Source organism: Grampus griseus (genome assembly GCF_964374135.1).
Source record: "Grampus griseus genome assembly, chromosome: 7".
Lineage (NCBI taxonomy): Eukaryota > Metazoa > Chordata > Mammalia > Artiodactyla > Delphinidae > Grampus > Grampus griseus.
This window is the reverse complement of record NC_139001.1, coordinates 103887182-103907230: the sequence shown is the minus strand read 5'-3', so window position 1 is coordinate 103907230 and position 20049 is coordinate 103887182. Positions and strand designations below refer to the sequence as shown.

The following is a 20049-nucleotide window of genomic DNA, read 5'->3' as shown; positions in this document are numbered from 1 at the left end:
ATATTTTTTCTGTCCTTTTTCCTTTCCCTTCTCCTTCTGGGATTCCAATTAAGTGTATGTTGGTATAGTAAGAAGATAATCTCTGAGGCTCTGTTTATTTATTTATTTATTTTTCCTGTTCATTTTTCTTCTGTTTCTCAGACATGATGGTGTCAATTGACTCATCTGCAAGTTTGCTGCTGCTTTTTCTCCCAAGTCACTGTTGAGCCTCTCTAGTGAATTTTTATTTTTATTTTTTTAAAAAAATTATTTATTTTATTTATTTATTTTTTGGCTGCATTGGATCTTCGTTGCTGTGTGCGGGCTTTCTCTAGTTGCAACGAGCAGGGACTACTCTTTGTTGCGGTGCGCAGGCTTCTCATTGCGGTGGGTTCTCTTGTTGCAGAGCATGGGCTCTAGGCGCACAGGCTTCAGTAGTTGTGGCACACGGGCTTCAGTAGTTGTGGCTCGTGGGCTGTAGAGCACAGCCTCAGTAGTTCTGGCGCATGGGCTTAGTTGCTCCGTAGTATGTGGGATCTTCCCGGACCAGGGCTCGAACCCGTGTCCCCTGCATTGGCAGGCGGATTCTTAACCACTGCGCCACCAGGGAAGCCCTGAATTTTTAATTTTAGTTGTTTATAAATGTTTAATTTCATTTCGAGAATTTCTGTATGATTCTTATGTTTTCCATCTCTTCATTGATATTCTGTATTTGGTGAGACCTTGGTTCTTATATTTTCCCCAGGCTTGCTGTTGTTGGTGTTGTTTTCGCTGCTCATTGCTTGTTTAGTGACTTATCTGAACTAATGCTGTAAAGTCTGTATTTTTTGGTTGTGTGTGTTTACTGTAGTCATCTGTCCTTGGTTAGGTTAGCATTCAGCTGATGATTGGACAGGGGTTTCCTTCAGTCCCTTTGCTGAAGGCTCTGTATGTTGGGACGTGCTTTCAGTGTTCTGGCAGGCAGTTTATAAGTTACTGCCTTTATGTCTCTTTACTGCCTGCTTGTGCAGAATCTCACGGTCAGCCAGAGGTGAGACGTTAGTGCCTTGGGTCATTCTCAGGCATGCACACAGCCTTGTCCATATATGTGATCTTCTAGATTCCCAGGAATGTGTCAGAGCTTTTCAAAGTTTCCTGAGAACATCTCATCCTCCAGTTTTTCCTTATAAGTTTTTTGGTCAGTTTCTGTGCCCCAGCGGTTATTGCCGTGTTAAATAGTCATTGTGGATTCTTTTTGATTGTGGCCTCAGGGAAAAGGGTCTCACACTGAGCATGCTCTGAGTGAGATGCGATAAAGACAAGCCCTGTGAATGGGGGTTCAGGGATATGCCAGGCAGGTCAGATAATGACAGTTCCCTGGGAATGCGGATTCTTAGGGGCTCCAGACTTGTTCAACTTTTTCTAGTGGTTGTGAGGCTGTTGGTTTTCAGCCTGAGTGGAGATGGAAATAGGGCACTTGCAAAGCAATTGAAAACTTACTGTTCTTACCAAGATTCAGCCTTTTTGCTTGAAGAATGCTCGGATTGTTGCAAGCCTTTGTTTAATTTCCAGTTTTGGAAAACTTGATTTTGCTGATGTTTTCTTTGCTTCTTTGGAGGAGCAAATTTTCAGAGGTCCTTATGGTGCCATTTTGAAGGGCTCCTCCCCGTGTGCTTTTTTTTTTTTTTTAAAGAATTGTGTTGCATTCTTTTTTAAAAAAAAAAAATTTTATTTATTTATTTATTTATCTATTTATTTATTTATGGTTGTGTTGGGTTTTCGTTTCTGTGTGAGGGCCTTCTCCAGCTGGGGCAAGCGGGGGCCACTCTTCATCGCGGTGCGCGGGCCTCTCACTATCGCTGCTTCTCTTGTTGCGGAGCACAGGCTCCAGACGCGCAGGCTCAGCAGTTGTGGCTCACGGACCCAGCCGCTCTGCAGCATGTGGTATCCTCCCAGACCAGGGCTCGAACCCGTGTCCCCCGCACTGGCAGGCAGACTCTCAACCACTGTGCCACCAGGGAAGCCCCCTGTGTGCTTTTATAATTAAAATATTTTCTCATCTCTTTGGAAATATAAGTAATATATTAAAAACTGTTTGGAGCTTCCCTGGTGGTGCAGTGGTTGAGAGTCTGCCTGCTGATGCAGGGGACACGGGTTCGTGCCCGGGTCCGGGAAGATCCCACATGCCGCAGAGCGGCTAGGCCCGTGAGCCATGGCTGCTGAGCCTGTGCATCCGGAGCCTGTGCTCCGCAATGGGAGAGGCCACAACAGTGAGAGGCCCGCGTACCGCAAACAAACAAACAAACAAACAATCTGTTCGTAGTCTTTTCTCTAAATTGGGATTTGGGGGTGGGGTATGTGTGTGTTCCTTTTGGTCTCTCTTTTTCATATTACAAGCTTTGCTCATATAGTTTATAATCCTTGGTACGTACTCATATTTCAGAGTAGTGGACTGAAAAGCCAATTATAAACTGAGTGTAGAACTGGAGCTTGTTTACCATGAGATTACTAGTATTTGCTTTTAGGAGATTATTTTAAACTTATAAAATATTCTAGGAAGGCGTAATTAGATCTAAATCTTACAGTAAAATAAACACCAGTTGCATTGAAGAGTTGAAAATAAAATTTAAATTCAGAAAAATCAGAGGAAAATGGTATTGGGTTATTTGTCAAACTAGTGAAGAAATTTATTTTATATTTGAGATCCAAAGATTTAAAATTTAGAAAGTGCAAAAAAAATTGGTGCCTTCAGAGGGTAATCATTAGTTATGTATTCAACGTCTTTGAACCTGTAAAACTCACCCTTTCAGACTTGTGCAAGTTGGTAGGTCCTGGGAGAGGCATTTTGTATTGCTGTGCTCAGGGCTAGGAGACAGAAGGCATTCCCAGGGGAGGTTTTGTTGCTCTTGAGCTGTCATAAAGCCAGGCTCCTGCGATCCGGGGGTGGTCATCTGGACAGGAGCCATTGTCTAGGAAGCTGTTGAGGCAGGAGCTGGAAAGCACGGCTGCCTGAAGTAATTCTGAATTATGGTGCAGGTGCCAACAACGGTAATCATCTTAGCCTTCCCATACCTAGTCGTCTGGGCCTACCGGTTGTGGGTCCTGTGGCCGCTGTGAGGAGACCCTACCTGCGAGCTACAGAGAATCTACAGGTGCTTCCACCGTTGCCATCGATAATGGTGAACGCTCTCCCAGGAACGGAGGAAATACTCGCCCCTCCCAGTGATTTCAGGGACAACCAGCTGGAGGTGCCCTTTGTCCCCATGTGCAGCCTTGCAGACATGCTCATGTCAGAGGGTGTGGCTGTGATGCAATAAAGTGGTAACTTGGTCAGGGCAGGCCCCGGCAACCTGTGTAGGGATATTATTTATGGGCTTGTTAAGCCAGTGGGGATCTTTGTTACTTATCAAAGGGCAGGTGATGGAAACATCATAAGAACTTGATTCTAAGGCATCTTTCCAGATTGTTAGTAACCACGGGAGTTGCAAGTGAGCAACAGTTTTACTCATCTGGTCCTGGGATGACAAATAGAACTTTAACTCAGTGCCGACTTTGATTCATTGGTCGTAGCTGCCTGGAGCAGTTTTGGGAAGGATTCTGAGGCTACACCTGGACTTAGATGGAAAGATGGGTTGAAAAGATCAATATCCGCCATGGGACGGGAAGCGGGAGGGGCCGTGTTATCAGGCTGGTTCATCCCCTTCACTTACCTCGTGTTTGCTTATGAGTATTTTTGGCTCCCTTGTTTCCTAGAATGTCACAGTCTAAGTAGAATAGAATGAAGTAGAGGTAAGTAGGCGCTCTAGAGGGTGGGACCTTCCCACACTCAGCATCTAGCTAGCTCAGTGCTGGCTCAGCCAATGAACGAGTGCATGAGCTGAGACCGGAGTGTGTGAACTACCTAGTTTTCCACCATGCGCGCGGGGGCGGGACCAGGCACCAGCCTTCTCATTCGGTGATGTCACCCTCCGGCATGATGTGATGTGTGGTGTACACAGAATACCAAAGATAATATAGGTCCCATTCCTATACCCAAGGGGCTTCCATCCTGGTTGGAAAGGAAATCAAACATGTTTGAAATGATTAGAGCTTGTATGACAGGCTGGTTTGTAGGAAAGTGCTAACGTTTCTAGTCTAGTCCTGGAAGTGGGTGGCGTAGGTTTCAATGCAAAAGTGCGTGACTTTGGAATCTCAACCTTTAGGCTTATTCCAATATATCTGTGTTTCGTTCGGAAAGCCTCTTTTTTCTTGAGTTTTCCTACAAGGTAAACCCCACCCCCACCCCCAGTTTTCCTCTCATTTTCGGTGTCACTAGGATGGAATATTTGGTGGTTAAAGAGTTTTGCTTCTTTTAAAATGTCACGGTGAAAATGATCCACTAATAGAATATACATGTCATGCAGATTTTTAAGCTGAGGATTATCCAGTCACAACATTTGCTTCTAGAGAAATTATTTACAGCATTTTTAAAATAAGCAAAAGTCACAGAAAAGCCTTTGTACTGTAATATCAATGCATTTTGAAAATCTTTGTCCTGAGTAATCAGCAGTCTGTGCTTAGACAGAAATAGGAGATATAAACAGTTTTCATGATGCATACATTTTGTGTAGAGACGTCAGTCAGCTTAGTATAATGTCTGAGAGCCTGGGCTCTGGGTTCTTATTCTCAGGGCTGGCATCTCTACTCTGACCAAGTGTGTTACCTTAAGTAAGGGGGTTTTGATTTTCTCGTCTGTCGTATGGGGATACTGATAACCCCTTATACAGCTGTTGCAAGAATCAAAGGAGATTTTTCAGGTAGAGCTTAGGTCGGTGCTTGGCTTGTAATAAGCAGGTGCCCACTCATTGTTGGCTATTGATAATGCTGTTAGCATAGCTACTGTTGTTAGATGGGTCTGTTATCAATGAGTGAGACTCACCTTCAGTGTATACTATGATTGTAAATATGTTAATGTAATTGTAATATGGTTAATAGTTTGTATAATATATATATATATATTTTTCATACAGGTTGAATGTAATTTTTACAAAATTTGATGAAGTCCAAAAATCTGGAAACATGATACAGTCTGCAAATGGTGAGTAGAAAAAGCAACCATTCTACTTTTGCTTCTTCACTTCCACTTTTAGCATAAGTATTACTTACATTATATGCTATTCCTGAATAGCTGAATTTGATACCTTGATAGGAGTTTCTAGGTCTCAAGATTTAACCTCCATTTACCTACTTTCCCAAGCTCGAAACTATGGAGTTGTCATTGACTTTCTTTTATAACCTACACTGAATCCATCAGCTAATCCTGTTGCCTTTATTTTTAAAAATACATCTAGAATCCCAAAGATTCCCTGTGTACCTGCTCCTCTCCTCCTAGTACAAGCCATCACGATGTTTTGCCTGCACTCCTGATTTTATTCTCTCCCCACACCTAAAGTCTGTTTTTCACTCAGCAGCCAGACTGATCCATTTAGAATGTAGTGCAAGTAACGTTAATCCCTTGTTCATCAGAATCCCCCAGAGGTTTCCCAGCGCAGTGACTCACGGTGCCCCACTGGGCCCTGCCTGACCTGCAGCCCCCATTCTGAGGTCATCTACCATTGTTCTTCCTGAAAGTTCTCTTGGCTCCAGCCTGTTGGCTTCCTTGCTAATTTTTAGCATGTTTCTCCTGCTTCAGGGCCTCTGTGCTTGTGATTCCTTCTGCTTGAGGCTCTTGTTCCCAGCTGTCATTAGGACCTCCTCCTTATCCCACCCAGAGCTCGGCTGCAGTCTCGCTTCATTACACAGGCGTCCAGAACAGCACACCCAGTGTTGTAAGGGAACGCTCTCTGCCCTCACCTGGCGTGACTTTCCTCCTCAATGAATATTACTGCAGAACTGTTTTTTTGTTTATTCATGAGGGTAAGAACTTTGTTTTTTTTTTCTCTTCTCTATCCTTAACGCCATTTGGAAGTCATCAGAAAGTCCGTTGCCAACAAGAAGTTTTCTAACGTTGGATACATCATTGTATCATAGCTGTTTCAGGATTGCTAGTGATCTGAGATCATAGCATAGCCTTCAGATTTTGACTATCTTGAGGCTGTTAAGTTTGAGTGATTTCCTGCAAAGGGACATAGTACTTGAGGGCAGAGCAGGAAACAGAATCCAGGTCTTTAAGCTCACACTCTAGTTGTGTACCCGTCGTTACCAGTACGGAATTTGTTTTTAAATAGCATGTTTCTTATAAAATGCTTTTTTAAAATTTCTTTTTCATACATTTGTAAAATCGTTACAGTATTAAAAGAAAGATTAATTACGATTCTGCTATCACCAGCAAATCAGTTTTCATTTTTCTGTATTCTAAGTAATTTTCCTATAACTGTATAATTTGTTTGCAGTTTTAACCATGGCATAATTTCTGCATATTACCCTCTACTTTTATATATACTTTTCTATGTGCTTTCAACTGTATCATTGGTAGAGCTGAGACCAGCGATGAGGGGGGTTGACAGTGTGTGTGGGCAGAGCTGTCCAGCCAATTGCTAGACGCGTGCTTTTATTTTGTATTTATTTTTTTGTTTTTTATTTCGTTTTGTTTTACGCTTATTATTTTTTTATTGGAGTATAGTTGCTCTACAATGTTGTGTTAGTTTCTGCTGTACAGCAAAGTGAATCAGCTATATGTATACATATATCCCCTCTTTTTTGGATTTCCTTCCCATTTAGGTCACCACAGAGCACTGAGTAGAGATCCCTGTGCTGTACAGCAGGTTCTCATTAGTTATCTGTTTTATACACAGTAGCGTATATATGTCAAGCCCAATCTCCCAGTTCATCCCACCCACCCCCCCCTTCCCCTCTTGGTATCCATAAGTTTGTTCTCTACATCTGTGTCTCTGTTTCTCCTTTGCAAATAAGTTCATCTGTACCATTTTTCTAGATTCCACATATAAACGATATTATATGATATTTGTTTTTCTCTTTCTGACTTACTTCACTCTGTTATGACAGTTTCTAGGTCTGTCCACGTCCCTGCAAATGGCACTATTTCATTCCTTTTTATGGCTGAGAATATTCCATTGTGTGTGTGTGTGTGTGTGTGTATATATATATATATATATATATATATATATATATATATATATACCACATCTTTATCCATTCCTCTGTTGATAGGCATTTAGGTTGTTTCCATGTCCTGGCTATTGTAAATAGTGCTGCAGTGAACACTGGGGTGCATGTATCTTTTCGAATTATGGTTTTCTCTGGATATATGCCCAGGAGTGGGATTGCTGGATCATATGGCAGCTCTATTTTTAGTTTTTTAAGGAACCTCATACTGTTCTCCACAGTGGCTGCACCAGTTTACATTCCCACCAACAGTGTAGGAGGGTTCTCTTTTCTCCACGCACTCTCCAGCATTTATTGTTTGTAAATTTTTTGATGATGGCCGTTCTGACCGGTGTGAGGTGATACCTCATTGTGCTTTTGATTTGCATTTCTCTAATAATTAGTGATGTTGAGCATCTTTTCATGTGTTTGTTGGCCATCTGTATATCTTCTTTGGAGGGATGTCTATTTAGGTCTTGCGCCCGTTTTTTTCACTGGGTTGTTTTTTTGATATTGAGCTGCATGAGCTGTTTGTATATTTTGGAGATTAATCCCTTGTCAGTTGCTTCATTTGCAAATATTTTCTCCCATTCTGAGGGTTGTCTTTTCTTTCTGTTTATGGTTTCCTTTGCTGTGCAAAAGCTTTTAAGTTTAATTGTGTCCCATTTGTTTTTTTTTGTTTTGTTTTTATTTTCATTACTGTAGGAGGTGGGTCTAAAAAGATCTTGCTGCGATTTATGTCAGAGAGTGCTCTATGCTTTCCTCTAAGAGTTTTATAGTGTCTGGCCTTACATTTAGGTCTTTAATTCACTTTGAGTTTATTTTTCTGTATGGTGTTAGGGAGTGTTCTAATTTCATTCTTTTACATGTAGCTGTCCAGTTTTCCCAGCATCACTTATTGAAGAGACCGGCTTGACACATGCTTTTATTGTGTGTGTGTGTATTCGTGTGGTTTTCCAGTTTAAAACTTGTTGACACCAAGATGGAAAGTAATGGGCGAGGAGGTAGCATTGGTGGCAGCAAAGCAAGTTTGTGCTTCATGCCTTTATTATATATGAGACAGAATCTCATTACGGTGCTGGCAATGGGGAGAAAGACCACACCATGTTGGAGGCCTTGCCTAGAAGATTATATATATGCACTCCATGAGTATTTTTTCCCCAGTTTTATTGAGAAATAATTGACCTATGTCACTGTATAAGTTTAAGGGATACAGCATGATGGCTTGATTCACATATATCTTGAATACTCTGTGAGTTTTAATGAACTGACAATATGATTTAATCATCAGGAATACCAAAACCCTGTGGCATTGGGAGCATCCCAGCAACGTTTTATTCTAATTGTCCAGGTGTGAACATTGCCCCCCGTTTCCTTATTTTTGTGAAATGTGCATATGTATGTGTGCGTGTCCGTGTGTGTCCGTGTGTCCGTGTGTGTGTGTGTGTGTGTGTGTGTGTGTGTGTGCTTATAGGGGTAGGGTTGAGGATGGAAACAGTTCTCTTAGGCTCTGTGTTAAAAAATAACAGATTGTAAGAAAGCCTTAACTCAAAATTTCTTAGAGACCTGTTCAGCTTTTTACTGTAGAGGCATACTTAGGAGGCATTGCAGGTTCGGTTCCAGACCCCTGCAGTAAAGCGAAAAAATGGGTCACATGGAGTTTTTGGTTTCCCAGTGCATATAAAAGTTACGTTGACACCATACTGTAGTCTTTTAAGGGTGCGATAGCATTATATCTGGAAAAAAAATACAGTGTACATACCTTAATTAAGAAATACTTTATTTGCTAAAAAAATGATAAACATCATCTGACCCTTCAGCAAGTCATAATCTTTTTACAATAGTAACATCAAAGATCACTGATCACAGATCATTATGACAAATACAGTAATAATGGAAAAGTTGGAAATATTGTGAGAATTACCAAAATGTGACACAGAGACACAAAGGGAGCAAGTGCTGTTTGGGAAAATGGCTTCAGTAGATTTGCTTGACGCAGGTTTGCCACAAACCCTTCAATTTGTAAAAAAAACAAAACCAAAAAAACGCAGTACCTGCAAAGCACAGTAATGAAAAAGTGCACTGAAACGAGGTATGCCTGTTGATGCGTAGACTTACTGTTTTAATTGTTAGAGCCAGAATAGAATAACAGAAAGGCGCATATATAAAGGTTTTAGAATTCCTAACCCAAATAGCTTGGTCTCTCATCAGTAACTTTGGGAGACCAGCAAGGTGTTTAATTGCTGTCAAAAAATAAACCACCTCATTTTCTTCTTTGCTGGAGCCATTGAACATTTAGGTAGCAGGTAGCATAGAGAAGCTGCAGTAGCAGCAGAATAAAAGTCCCCGCCCCCCCGACCCAGCTTCTCCTTTTTATTTGCCCACTGACTTCCAGTGTAAAAGCATTCTTTGAACTCTTCTGGACTTCAGACCATTGAGTCTTCTACTTTTTTCAACCCATCCACCCTCTGCTTTCTCCTGCTTGCTCTTTATACAGCTTGTATCACAACCTTTCTGAACTTTCTTGTTAGTTCTAGGAGTTTTTGTTGGCTCCTTGGGATTTTCTGCGTAGACAGTCATGTCATCCACAAGCAGGAACAGTTTTGTCTCTTTCAGATGTGTATACTTTTTCTTTCCTTTTCTTGCCTTATTGCACTGGCTAGAACTTCTGCCATATGTAAAATAAGGATGGTGAGAGTGGGACTCCTTGCCTGGTTCCCAGTCCTAGGTTTTCCATAACTAAGTTTGATGTTAACTGTAGGTCTTTTTGTAGGTGTTCATTAGCAAGATGAGGTAGTTCTACTACCTCATTCCTGCTTATCTGGCTTTTTATTACAAATGGGTGTTGGACTTTTTTCTGAAATCATCAGCATATTTTATTTATTTATTTTTGGCTGTGTTGGGTCTTCATTGCTGCGTGCAGGCTTTCTCTAGTTGCGGCTCGCAGGGGCTACTCTTTGTTGCGGTGCGCGGGCTTCTCTTTGTGGTGGCTTCTCGTTGCGGAGCACGGGCTCTAGGCTCACAGGCTTCAGTAGTTGTGGCTCACGGGCTCAGTAGTTGTGGCTCACGAGCTCTAGGACGCAGGCTCAGTAGTTGTGCTGCACGGGCTTTGTTGCTCCACGGCATGTGGGATCTTCCCGGACCAGGGCTCGAACCCGTGTCCCCTGCATTGGCAGGCGGATTCTAAACCACTGCGCCACCAGGGAAGCCTGATCATCAGCATATTTTAAATATTAAGATATAATTCATACCAAAAAAAATTCACTTTGTGAAAGTGCATAATTCAGTGGTTTTTCATATATTCAGAAAATTGTGCAGTTATCACCACTGTCTAATTCTAGAAAATTGTCAGCAGCCCCAAGAAAACCTGTGCCCATTAGCACTAGCTGTTTCCCTGTCCTTCCAGTCCCTGACAACCTGTCTTTTGTCTTTGTGGATTTGCCTGTTCTGGACATTTTCTATAAATGGAATCATATGGTGTATGGCTTCTTTCACTTAATATTTTCAAGGTTCATCCACCTGGTAGCATATGTCAGTACTTCATTCCTTCTTATGGCTGAATAACTTTTTTTTTTTATAAATACACCATGTTTTGTTGATCCACTCAACAGTTGAAGGACATTTGGGTTGAAGTTTGTGCTTTTCAACTTTGTTCTTCTTTTCAAGATTGTTTTGACTCTGCTGGGTTCCTTGCATTTCCATATGAATTACAGGATTTTGGTAGGGACTGTGTTGAACCTGTCGACCAGTTTGAGAAATATTACCATCTTAACAGCATTAAGCCTTCTAATCCATTAATGTAAGATACCTTTCAATTTATTTAGGTCTTGGAATTCTTTCAACAATGTTTTGTAGTTTTTAATTTATAAGTCTTGCACTACTTTGGTTAAATTTATTCCTAAGTATTTTATTCTTTTTGGTCATATTGGAAATATAATTCTTTTCTTCATTTTATTTTTGGATTGTTCTTTGCCAGCATATAGAAATAAAGTAGAATTTTATACTTGATCTTGTATTTGGCAACCTTGCTTAACCCATTTTTTAGCTAGATTTTTCCTCTCCAGTGGATTCCTTAGGATTTTCTATATACTAGGTCATTTAATCTGTGAATAGAGATTGTTTTACTTCTCTCTTTCCGATCTGGATTCCTTTTAGGGTGTTGCTTTTTTTGTTTTCAAATGCTTTTTCTGATGTCAGTTGATATTGTTTTTCTTTATTTAGCCTGATGATATTGTGACGTTATATTGATGGATTTTTTTCAGGTAATAATCCACTCTTGCATACCTGGAATAAATCCCACTTGGTCATAGTGTACAGTTCTTTTTATACAGTGTTGTGTTCGGTTTGCGAGTACCTTGTCGAGGAGTTTTTTTGCACCTAACTTCATGAGAGAGGTTGGCCTGCACTTGTTCTCACCCCTCGCCCCCCCTTTGTCTGGACTGTTGACTCTAAAGCATGCCGAGTGTCGTTCGGTTAAAACACGCATACGTATATCTCCAGCCATTCTCATTGCTCTGCTTCTCTCCTCCCCTGTACAGCAAACTTCTCCTGAGATGTCTGTGTTAAAAAAAAAAAAACAAAATTCAACTGAGTAAATTTTAAAGATCTACTTGGCTTTACTGAACGAGTCTTGAGTTGGGGAGCATCCCATCTAGCGAGGGTGTGTGTGTCTGGGGGTTGCTCCAAAAGGAGTAGAGAAAGGGAAAGGTTTTTTAAAGGCAAGGCAAGGAATTCATAAACAGAAAAGATTATTTCAGGCTAAAGTAACCCACCTGTGGGGGACGGGACGGGTCTGTGTGGCAGTGACCTCACCTTCACTGGGGCTGGAGGACGCCCATGAGACGGGTGACCTCCCTGGTGCCGACTGGGAAATTCCTGACTGACGGCGTGAGACCGCAGTTGGTAGGGAGGTTGAAGCAGCAGTTGGGTTAGGTATTCAGCCCCACTCTGGTTGTGTGGCCTAGTGTAAGTGACTCCGTCTTGGTCCTGTGGTTTGCTTTTTTAAACATCTGTATTCCCTGTCTCAGTCTCTTCGCCTAGTCACCTCCTCAGACTGCTCCAGGCTCGGGGTCAGCTCACGTCACCGACACAGCTGACGGCGCTGTTACGGGGTGATGGCCTCGCTACTCCACCCGCTGGCGTTGCCAGTCTTCACCCTGCCTGGCCTCTCACCATGCTGGACACTGCTGAGCCCCATCTCCTCCTCCTGGAAGCATCCTTCCTCCTTGCCTCCTCTGGCCTGACCTCCTTTTGATGTTTTTTTCCTGCTGTTGGGCTGTTGTTTCTAGATTTGCTCTCTGCTACTTGCCACTAAATTCTTAAGGCTGGCTCGGTTCTATGCCTTTCTCTTTCTCAGGCAGTGCTCTCCTCTGGGTTATAATTTTCCATGGCCGGAACTCTGTTTACTAGCCAGATAACATGTTTCCATAAATGCGTCCAATGCTGCTAACCGTATGTGAAGGAGCTGCCTGTCTGACATTTCTTCATGTATTGGAGACACGTACCCAGACTCATGTCCCAAAGACAAAACCCAGAACACCTCAACATGACCTTGTCCTAGCTTCCCTCTCTACATCTCCCGTGGACGACCGCTCCACTGTCCACCCAGGCGTGTGAATCAGGACTTGCCTGTCACCCCAGAGGCCCCACCTTCCTCCCCGCCTGGTGCCTCGCCACTGGCTCCTGTGGTTGTGGACGCCTCTCAGTGGCCCCAGCGCTCTTCTCCAGCCCCTTTGCCCGCACTGTTGAAGCCACCTGCTCGCGGTCCCCCTGCCTCCTCCCCCCGGTCTGGTCTGTTGTGCGACGTCGCCGAAATGAGGGGACCGATCCTTCTCTCTGGATGAAGACTGCTCTGTGGTGGAAGAGACTGAGGCCAGGAGGTCTTCTCCTGTCTCCTTTTTCCTTCAGCCAGGACAGTGTTAAAAACATTTATAAGTATTACCTGCACTGTCACTTTGATGTTAGCCTGAGAGATGTTCACTTTTCAGAAGTCTGAGCAGGTCGGATCCTTGCTCAGATCCTTGAAGGTGGACACAGCCTGTAGCCAAACTCTCTGGGTGCACCTGGGGGCGGCCTCAGAGCAAGGTCTTCTGACCCCCTTCCCTTTTCATTTCTTTATTTGGAAAATGTTAAATGTATGCTAAAGTGCATAGATGAGAATAATGGAGCCCCATGTGGGCGCCACCCAGCTTCACCAGGCCTTGTTTCACCTCCATTCATCAGAAATAATGGGCTGTAAGTGAAGAAGAGCTGGAACACATTATGTCATTCAAGTTGGGTTCAAGACGTGGGCCTGGCCCTTTCTGTATTTTTTAGTAGAAACATTAATATAGAAAATGAGCATCAGTTCCAGATTAGGTATATTCTTCTTAGGAATTTTGCAAGCATTAATCTCCCAAAAATAAGCACACCGTTGTTATCGTCTACTTTTAAGAACGGGGGGGCTTCCCTGGTGGCGCAGTGGTTAAGAATCCACCTGCCAATGCAGGGGACACGGGTTCAAGCCCTCGTCCAGGAAGATCCCATGTGCCGCAGAGCAACTAAGCCCGAGTGCCACAACTACTGAGCCTGCGCTCTAGAGTCCATGAGCCACAACTACTGAAGCCCGTGTGCCTAGAGCCCGTGCTCCGCAACAAGAGAAGCCACCACGATGAGAAGCCCACGCACCACGACGAAGAGTAGCCCCCGCCCGCCGCAACTAGAGAAAGCCCCACGCAGCAACGGAGACCCAACGCAGCCAAAAATAAATTAAATAAATAAATTTATAAGAACAGAGGAAAACAACTTACAGTTGTGACTCCTGTTTGTTTCAAGAGGAGGGAAAGGCGTGAACATCATACGTTAGCTGCGTGCTGATGGTGGCTGTGGGGAGGGCTTCCGTCCCATAGGGTTAGACGAAGGCTTTCCGAGCAGCTCTGTGTTGCAGGTGGATTCTGCCTCCTGCCCTCACTACTCACATGATTAAAAAAAAATCTTCTTCCTGTTTCAATTCATTGCTCTCAAGATACCCCCCAGTCCTTAGCGGCCTGCTGCAGCCGTGCTCCATCTGGCCCTGCAGCCTTCTCAGCCCGGCCCTCCCCTGGGGCCACCTGTCCTCATTACCCATCCTCTGAGACCCTGGTGCACGTCTCTTCTGTCTCCTCTTTCTTATCTCGCTGTTCCTCATCCTTTCCAGCTCAGTATTCCCTCCCTCTGGCTCTAGAAAGCTTTCCCTGACCTCCCTGTTGGACACTTCCAAGCATCCCCTACTTTGCTGCATTTGGTGATTTGACTGATGTCCCTCTTCTGCATTGGACTCTTAGCCCCCTGAGTACAGGGCATTCTAGGCCCCAAACACCTCCGTCTGTCTTCTGTTCTTAGTCCTGGTGAGTCCTCTGGGGTTGGCTCGTTTGAGGGGCATCAGTGTTTTCCTCTGTAATCTCTTATTATTGATAACACAGAGTGCATATGTGGAAACTTCGTACCTGAGGTACCCCAGTCCTTCTTGTTTTCTGCTTTTCCCTGTGGATTCTTGGGTACCAGATGAGAGTTAGACCTGAGGAAGAAATGAGTCAAAGGCAAAGAGAGGATGGAAACATGGGGCTCATTTCCAGGTTCCTGAACTGCCTTTGGGCCAGGGTTCTGATGGATGGAAGGCCGTCGTGTTTGATTCGTACGTGTATATTTCCTAGGCTGACCCGACAAGCCGTCTGTTGAGTGATCTGTCTCTCAAAGCCCATTTGTGAAAATTCAGCCTCTGTTCACAGCAGGAGGACTTAACAAGTGACTCAACAGGGACCTAACACTTTAATGAGTGGTGACTGTGTGTGGCCACAGCAGGTGTCCGTTTTGGAGTGTGGGTGCCCGAGTCCCCCACGGGACAGGTAGACAGAGCGTCAGGGAGACGCCGAAAGGGGCTGCTGTGGACGAGTGTGGCCATCGTTCTTCCTTAGGAAAGGCTTCTCTGCCCCCACACGCGGGCCGTGTGACTCGGGGCACCGCGCTTCCCTCCTGGGAGCCAGCTCACTCCTGTGCTCTGCAGGGTAAATGAGGTCAGGTATAAAGCTCCCAGCCGTGCCCGGATGGGGTTGGTGCTCAAAACGATAGGTTTCTCCTCCATTGCTCCATCTCAGGGATATATTCTTTTTTTTTTTTTTAAATAAATAGAACATCATTTGAGAATAACTCTCATACTTGTGTTTCTTGTAGAGTTTTGGGTGATTTTGGAGTATACATTTAAAATTTAATGCACGTTTTCTTTAACGATAATGCTCTTTTTAAAAAATGGTGTTTTTGAGGTGTAATTCACATACCATACAATTCACCCACTTAAAGTATATACTTCAGTCATATTTAGCATATTTACAGATATGTGCAATCATCACCACAGTCAGTTTTAAAACATTTTTGTCACCGCAAGAGAGAAACCCGGTGTTCGTAGCCGTCACCTTCCTAATTCCCTAACCCCCACCCCTGCCCCAGCAGCTGCGAATCTACTCTACAGACGTGCCTGTTCTGGGCATTTCATGTAAATGGAACCACACAGTACGTGTTGATGTCTGTGTGACTTGTTTCATTTAACATGATGTTTTCAAGGTTCGTGCGTGTCGTGGTGCATCAGCACCTCTGTTCCACTGCATGGCTGGACCACCTTCTGTTTATCCTGTCCGTTCATCCAGTGATGAACATTTCGATGGTTGCTACCTTTTTGGTATGGTGAATAGTTTACAGATTTTTGTTGAACATGTTTTCAATCCTTTTTGAGTATATACCTAGAAGTGGAATTGCTGGATTCTATGGTGACTCTGTGTTTGAAGAATTGCATATTCCTCTTCTTGAGGAACTGTCAAACTGTTTCCCACCATGGTTTCCACATTTTATATTTCCACCAGCAATGTGTGAGGGTTCTATTTTCTCCACATCCTCTCCAACAAGACAAAACAAAGAACACCATTTTTTCCTTTCTTTTTAAAAAATTACAGTCATCCTAGTGGGTGTGAAGTGGTATCTCATTATTTTGATTTGCATTTCCCTCATGACTGATGATGCTGCGTATATTTTCATGTGCTTGTTGGTCATCTGTAGATCTTATTTGGAAAATCTCTCTTCAGGTCCTTTGCCCGTTTCTAAATTAGTTTATTTGTCTTTTTGTCGTTGAGCTAAAAGAGTTCTTTATATATACTAGATAACAAGACTCTTATCAGATATTTGATTTGCAAGTATTTTTTCCCCATCTGTGGGTTGTCTTTTCACTTTCTTGGCATCTAAGTTTTTAATTTTGATGAATTCTAATTTATCTGTTTTTTTCTTTTGTTACTTGTGCACAATAATGCTCCTTTGAGTAAGAAAGAAAAGCTCTGGATTTGAGCTAAGTTGAAAGGAACTATTAATGTAATAGCAATACTCTTAGGGAAGAAATGGGTTTTGTCGCGGGTTGTATTTCTTGACATGTTCAAAATTATATTGTTCTAAGATGTGTAATCGATTATATTTATATAATGCCACGGACTTCATGTTTTAGAAGTGTAAGACTTGTGACTAAACAGCAGTGAAAAAGCATCTGAGCAGCAACTGGAAATGGGTGTTCTGTCTGTAATAGAATACTTCATCTTTGTATGATTCTTTTTTGTTGCTAGGTTACCTGAAGGCCTTTCAGTTTTGAATGGCAAGAATATGGGAGTTAAAAATATGTTGTTTTATAGATGTTTCTTTTTTCTTTTTTTTTCCATCTCCGTATAATTAGCAAACCCCTTGAAGCAAAAATTACAGTTTTTCCTTCTATGGGTTTTAAAAAGCCAATTATTTTCTGTGTACGTTTTAAAAATCATGCAGATGTGCTTATGCTCATGGGAGAATCGAATTTTCAGCATGAAAGAGCCAGTAATTATAGACTAGTCATTTGTCCTTTATCTGCAGCCACTTAATGTTCTTTAATTGGATTTGATTGAAATGAGGCCCATGGTTGTTAATTTGGTTAAAAATGTGCATGCTTTTGAGTTTCTTGAGCAAAGCTGACATGTTCATGAGGAAAGAATGAAAGTATCATGCTGGTTCAATCTTGAAAATTCCATAATAAATCTGTAGCTAGAGGAAAAATACTTATTTGCTAACAAAACTGTAAGCTAGATAGTAGATAATCAGAAAATTGTAATGTATCTAGGGCGTCATTTTGCTGCAAAATGCAGCCTGCCCTCTGTCGTTTTACTAAAAAATTTTATAATTTGAAGAACGTTAGATACCATCTCTAAGTTTGTTGGAAATGAGAACTGCAAGTCTGAAAACGAATAGAGTGACGATGGATTGTTAGGTAAGATCTGAACTGTTGCCCAGCATAGCTGGGACAAAGCATTCATTGAAAGGCAAATTGATTGTCTTTTCTTTATTAAGAAGCTAAGCCGCCGTTATTGTGCAGTCTTTAAAAACAGTGGTTGTGAATAAGTGGATCAGGTCCGATAATGGGTTCCCAGCCCTCCCCCCACTTGTTTACTGGACTCTGCATGTTAGGAGGTTTGGGATTCTGGCTCAGTATCTTAGGCAAGTGATTCCGTAGTCACGGCCGCGGGGATGGTGTACTCCAAGACTGGCAAGGGCACTGTGCTGCACCAAGGAGACCGCCCCTAAAATAGCCTGGAAGGGACTGTCTCTGGCGCCAGCTTAAGTAGCTTAGGCTGCAGCTGACAGCTTTCTTTATCATCTGTGTGGGAATGCCATAGCTTTGTGACTTTCTTCTCATTTAAAGTTTATGTTAAGAGCATTCTCTGTTTTTCCGGGGGGCGGGGAGTCAGGTAGTTGGTTAACATTTTTTTCGACACCAGTGTTAAAGAGGGCTCCCTGACTTGCGTCAGATGGGAAAGGTGCCCCCGCCCCTTGAACAATCACTGTTCTGCAGAGTGTAGGCTTTCATTTTGGAATAAGGGCGGCCGCTGTCCTTGGTGCTCAGATCGCACTGAAGAAGCCCTGTGGGTGGAGAGTTTGCTGAGGCGTCAGTGCCTGTGAGCAGGTGTAGCTTTCAGAGCAGTGTTTTTATTTGTACCGCGGTCACTGACGGTCATGACCACTGGGAAAGGTAGGCTATTCTAATATATTCTGGAAAGTGTTTGTAATTATTGCTGCTTAACTAGGAAATAAGATATTTAAGGTATTTTATCGTTGCTTTGAGAACTGAAGATCATGGATGAAACTTAGGAAAATAATTGTTACGAGTATTTGCATTTAGGCAGGAAAAATTGTGAAAGCTGCAGCTCTATTAAGGTTAGTGTTGACCTTCAAGGACCAGGAGAGAGCAAGTAGGCACAGGGAGCCAAGGTTAGCTGTGTTTTCATCAGCCTCTGTTTATTTTATGTGCTTTCAACTTTTTTTTTCTGCTCTCGTGTATTCACAGTATATGGCTCATGAAAATAAATTATTTTGCAATTACAAGACATTTGTGAATAAGTATCGGCTGTCTTGAAAGGACTCTACTGGTTGGAAATTTTTATGGTTTTCCCAATGGTGGGCAGATTAAAAACACATATAAATCAGAATAGTGCAGGGGTGCCGCTTCTGTCTTGAGAATCATTGTATAAAATTTTTTCCTTTTAAAAGATTTACATTTTTAAAATGCGCAGCTGGAACTGAAAAACTATGAAAGAAGCATTGTTTACAAAGGTCTTATTGATTAGCCTTCAGTCTTTCCACGGAGGTTTTGCCAGGTTTTGGCAGTGCTGAAAGGATATGAAAGAGCTCCGTGTGACGGAGGTTTGTGTTGGAAGAACAGTGCCTTGGACGTGCTGTGGACTACCTGTATCCCTGTCTAGGTTTCCTGTGGGATGGGCTTCCTGGCAGGCTTTTAACTTGTTGTCTCTGAAGGATATTTCCAGGCCCTTCAGCTGAAAATAGGTATTACACAGAATAAATTGTGCACAGTAACAAGTGTTCGTTTGTCTCCCTGCCGGGAAATTGGCATGTGTCCAGCTCATTGGCTCTGTTCTTTTGTCGTAGATTGTTAAGGTGTGTATATCTGTCGTATTAATTTGGTTGAGTTTGCCGAAAATGGACATATTGGAAGATGCTGGATTATGTTTCTTAATTATATTTTAAAGTTGAGAATTGAAAGCATATACTGCTAGTGGTCATTTTTATTTCACCCCTTTTAACAGTATTCTGTATTCAGCTTAAGTTGCTGTAGGAAATCAAAACCTGGGCAGGACAGCTAAATAATTCACGTTCTGAAGTGACCTCTTTTCAGAACCCTTCATTTGAGGATTTGAAAGTGTGTTACTTATAAGTAGCATTTGTCTTACGTTGTCATCTTGTAGATTTTTTTTTTTTAAAACAACAGGGAGACATAATTATGGGGTTGACCATTTTATGTTAAAGACCTTGGAGAAAGCCTTGTGGCTCTGACTTTAAAATAAAGACTGTTCTCTCACTTGATAAATCCTTTCCAATAACCTGTCTCCTTAGTCACTGTTACTCGAAATGCAGGCTTTAAAAGCATTTAAAAGGGTACTTTTTACCCTAGGGAGCTGCAAGTATAGTAGGAAACAAGGATTAAATGCTGTTTCTTGTAGCAGGGGCATATTTCAATCTTCCTCTGTCAACCATGGTCAATAAGGGACCCATAACAGTCTGTACAATATAATGCCAGCCATTTTCTACTATGGTTCTGTGTATTTTAGTATTTTCAAAGCACTTTCCCGAATGTCTCTTGTTTGTTTTTGTTTTCTGATTCTCACAGCAGCCTCAGGAGGAGTAGGCGGGGAGACGGGAGGTTTGAGTTCTCTAAATGGGCTGGTGGCCCCGGACTTCTGCCATCCTCGACCCGCCCTCCTTCCAGCAAACTGTCACCCAGCTCAATGCTTCGCCCCTACTGTTGTGATAAAACCCTGGCTTTGTTTCTTTGATTCTGAAATTGTGCCATTTTCAGTATAGATGCTTTAGGGAATAGTTTAAAACTGTAAGCATTCAAAGAGATATTATTAAAACAGGCATTGGCCTGTTTAGACACATAGTGATCTGGACACTTGGAAGATGTGACATCCCTAATCA

The 20049-nt window shown here is 42.5% G+C and overlaps 1 protein-coding gene across 6 annotated transcripts in view; it reads left to right on the top strand.

The window, feature by feature from the left end:
• Positions 1–20049, top strand: part of CLASP1 (cytoplasmic linker associated protein 1) — a 268179-nt gene that overhangs the window by 108923 nt on the left and 139207 nt on the right. For 5 of the 6 annotated variants that reach the window (XM_082658008.1, XM_082658009.1, XM_082658007.1 and 2 more), the window contains one exon: positions 4968–5035. In XM_082658008.1, coding sequence (XP_082514134.1) covers positions 4968–5035 — 68 coding nt within the window. Of the gene's footprint in view, positions 1–4967; positions 5036–17943; positions 18086–20049 lie in introns of those variants that run through there. The other variant, XM_082658011.1, reaches the window with a different exon arrangement.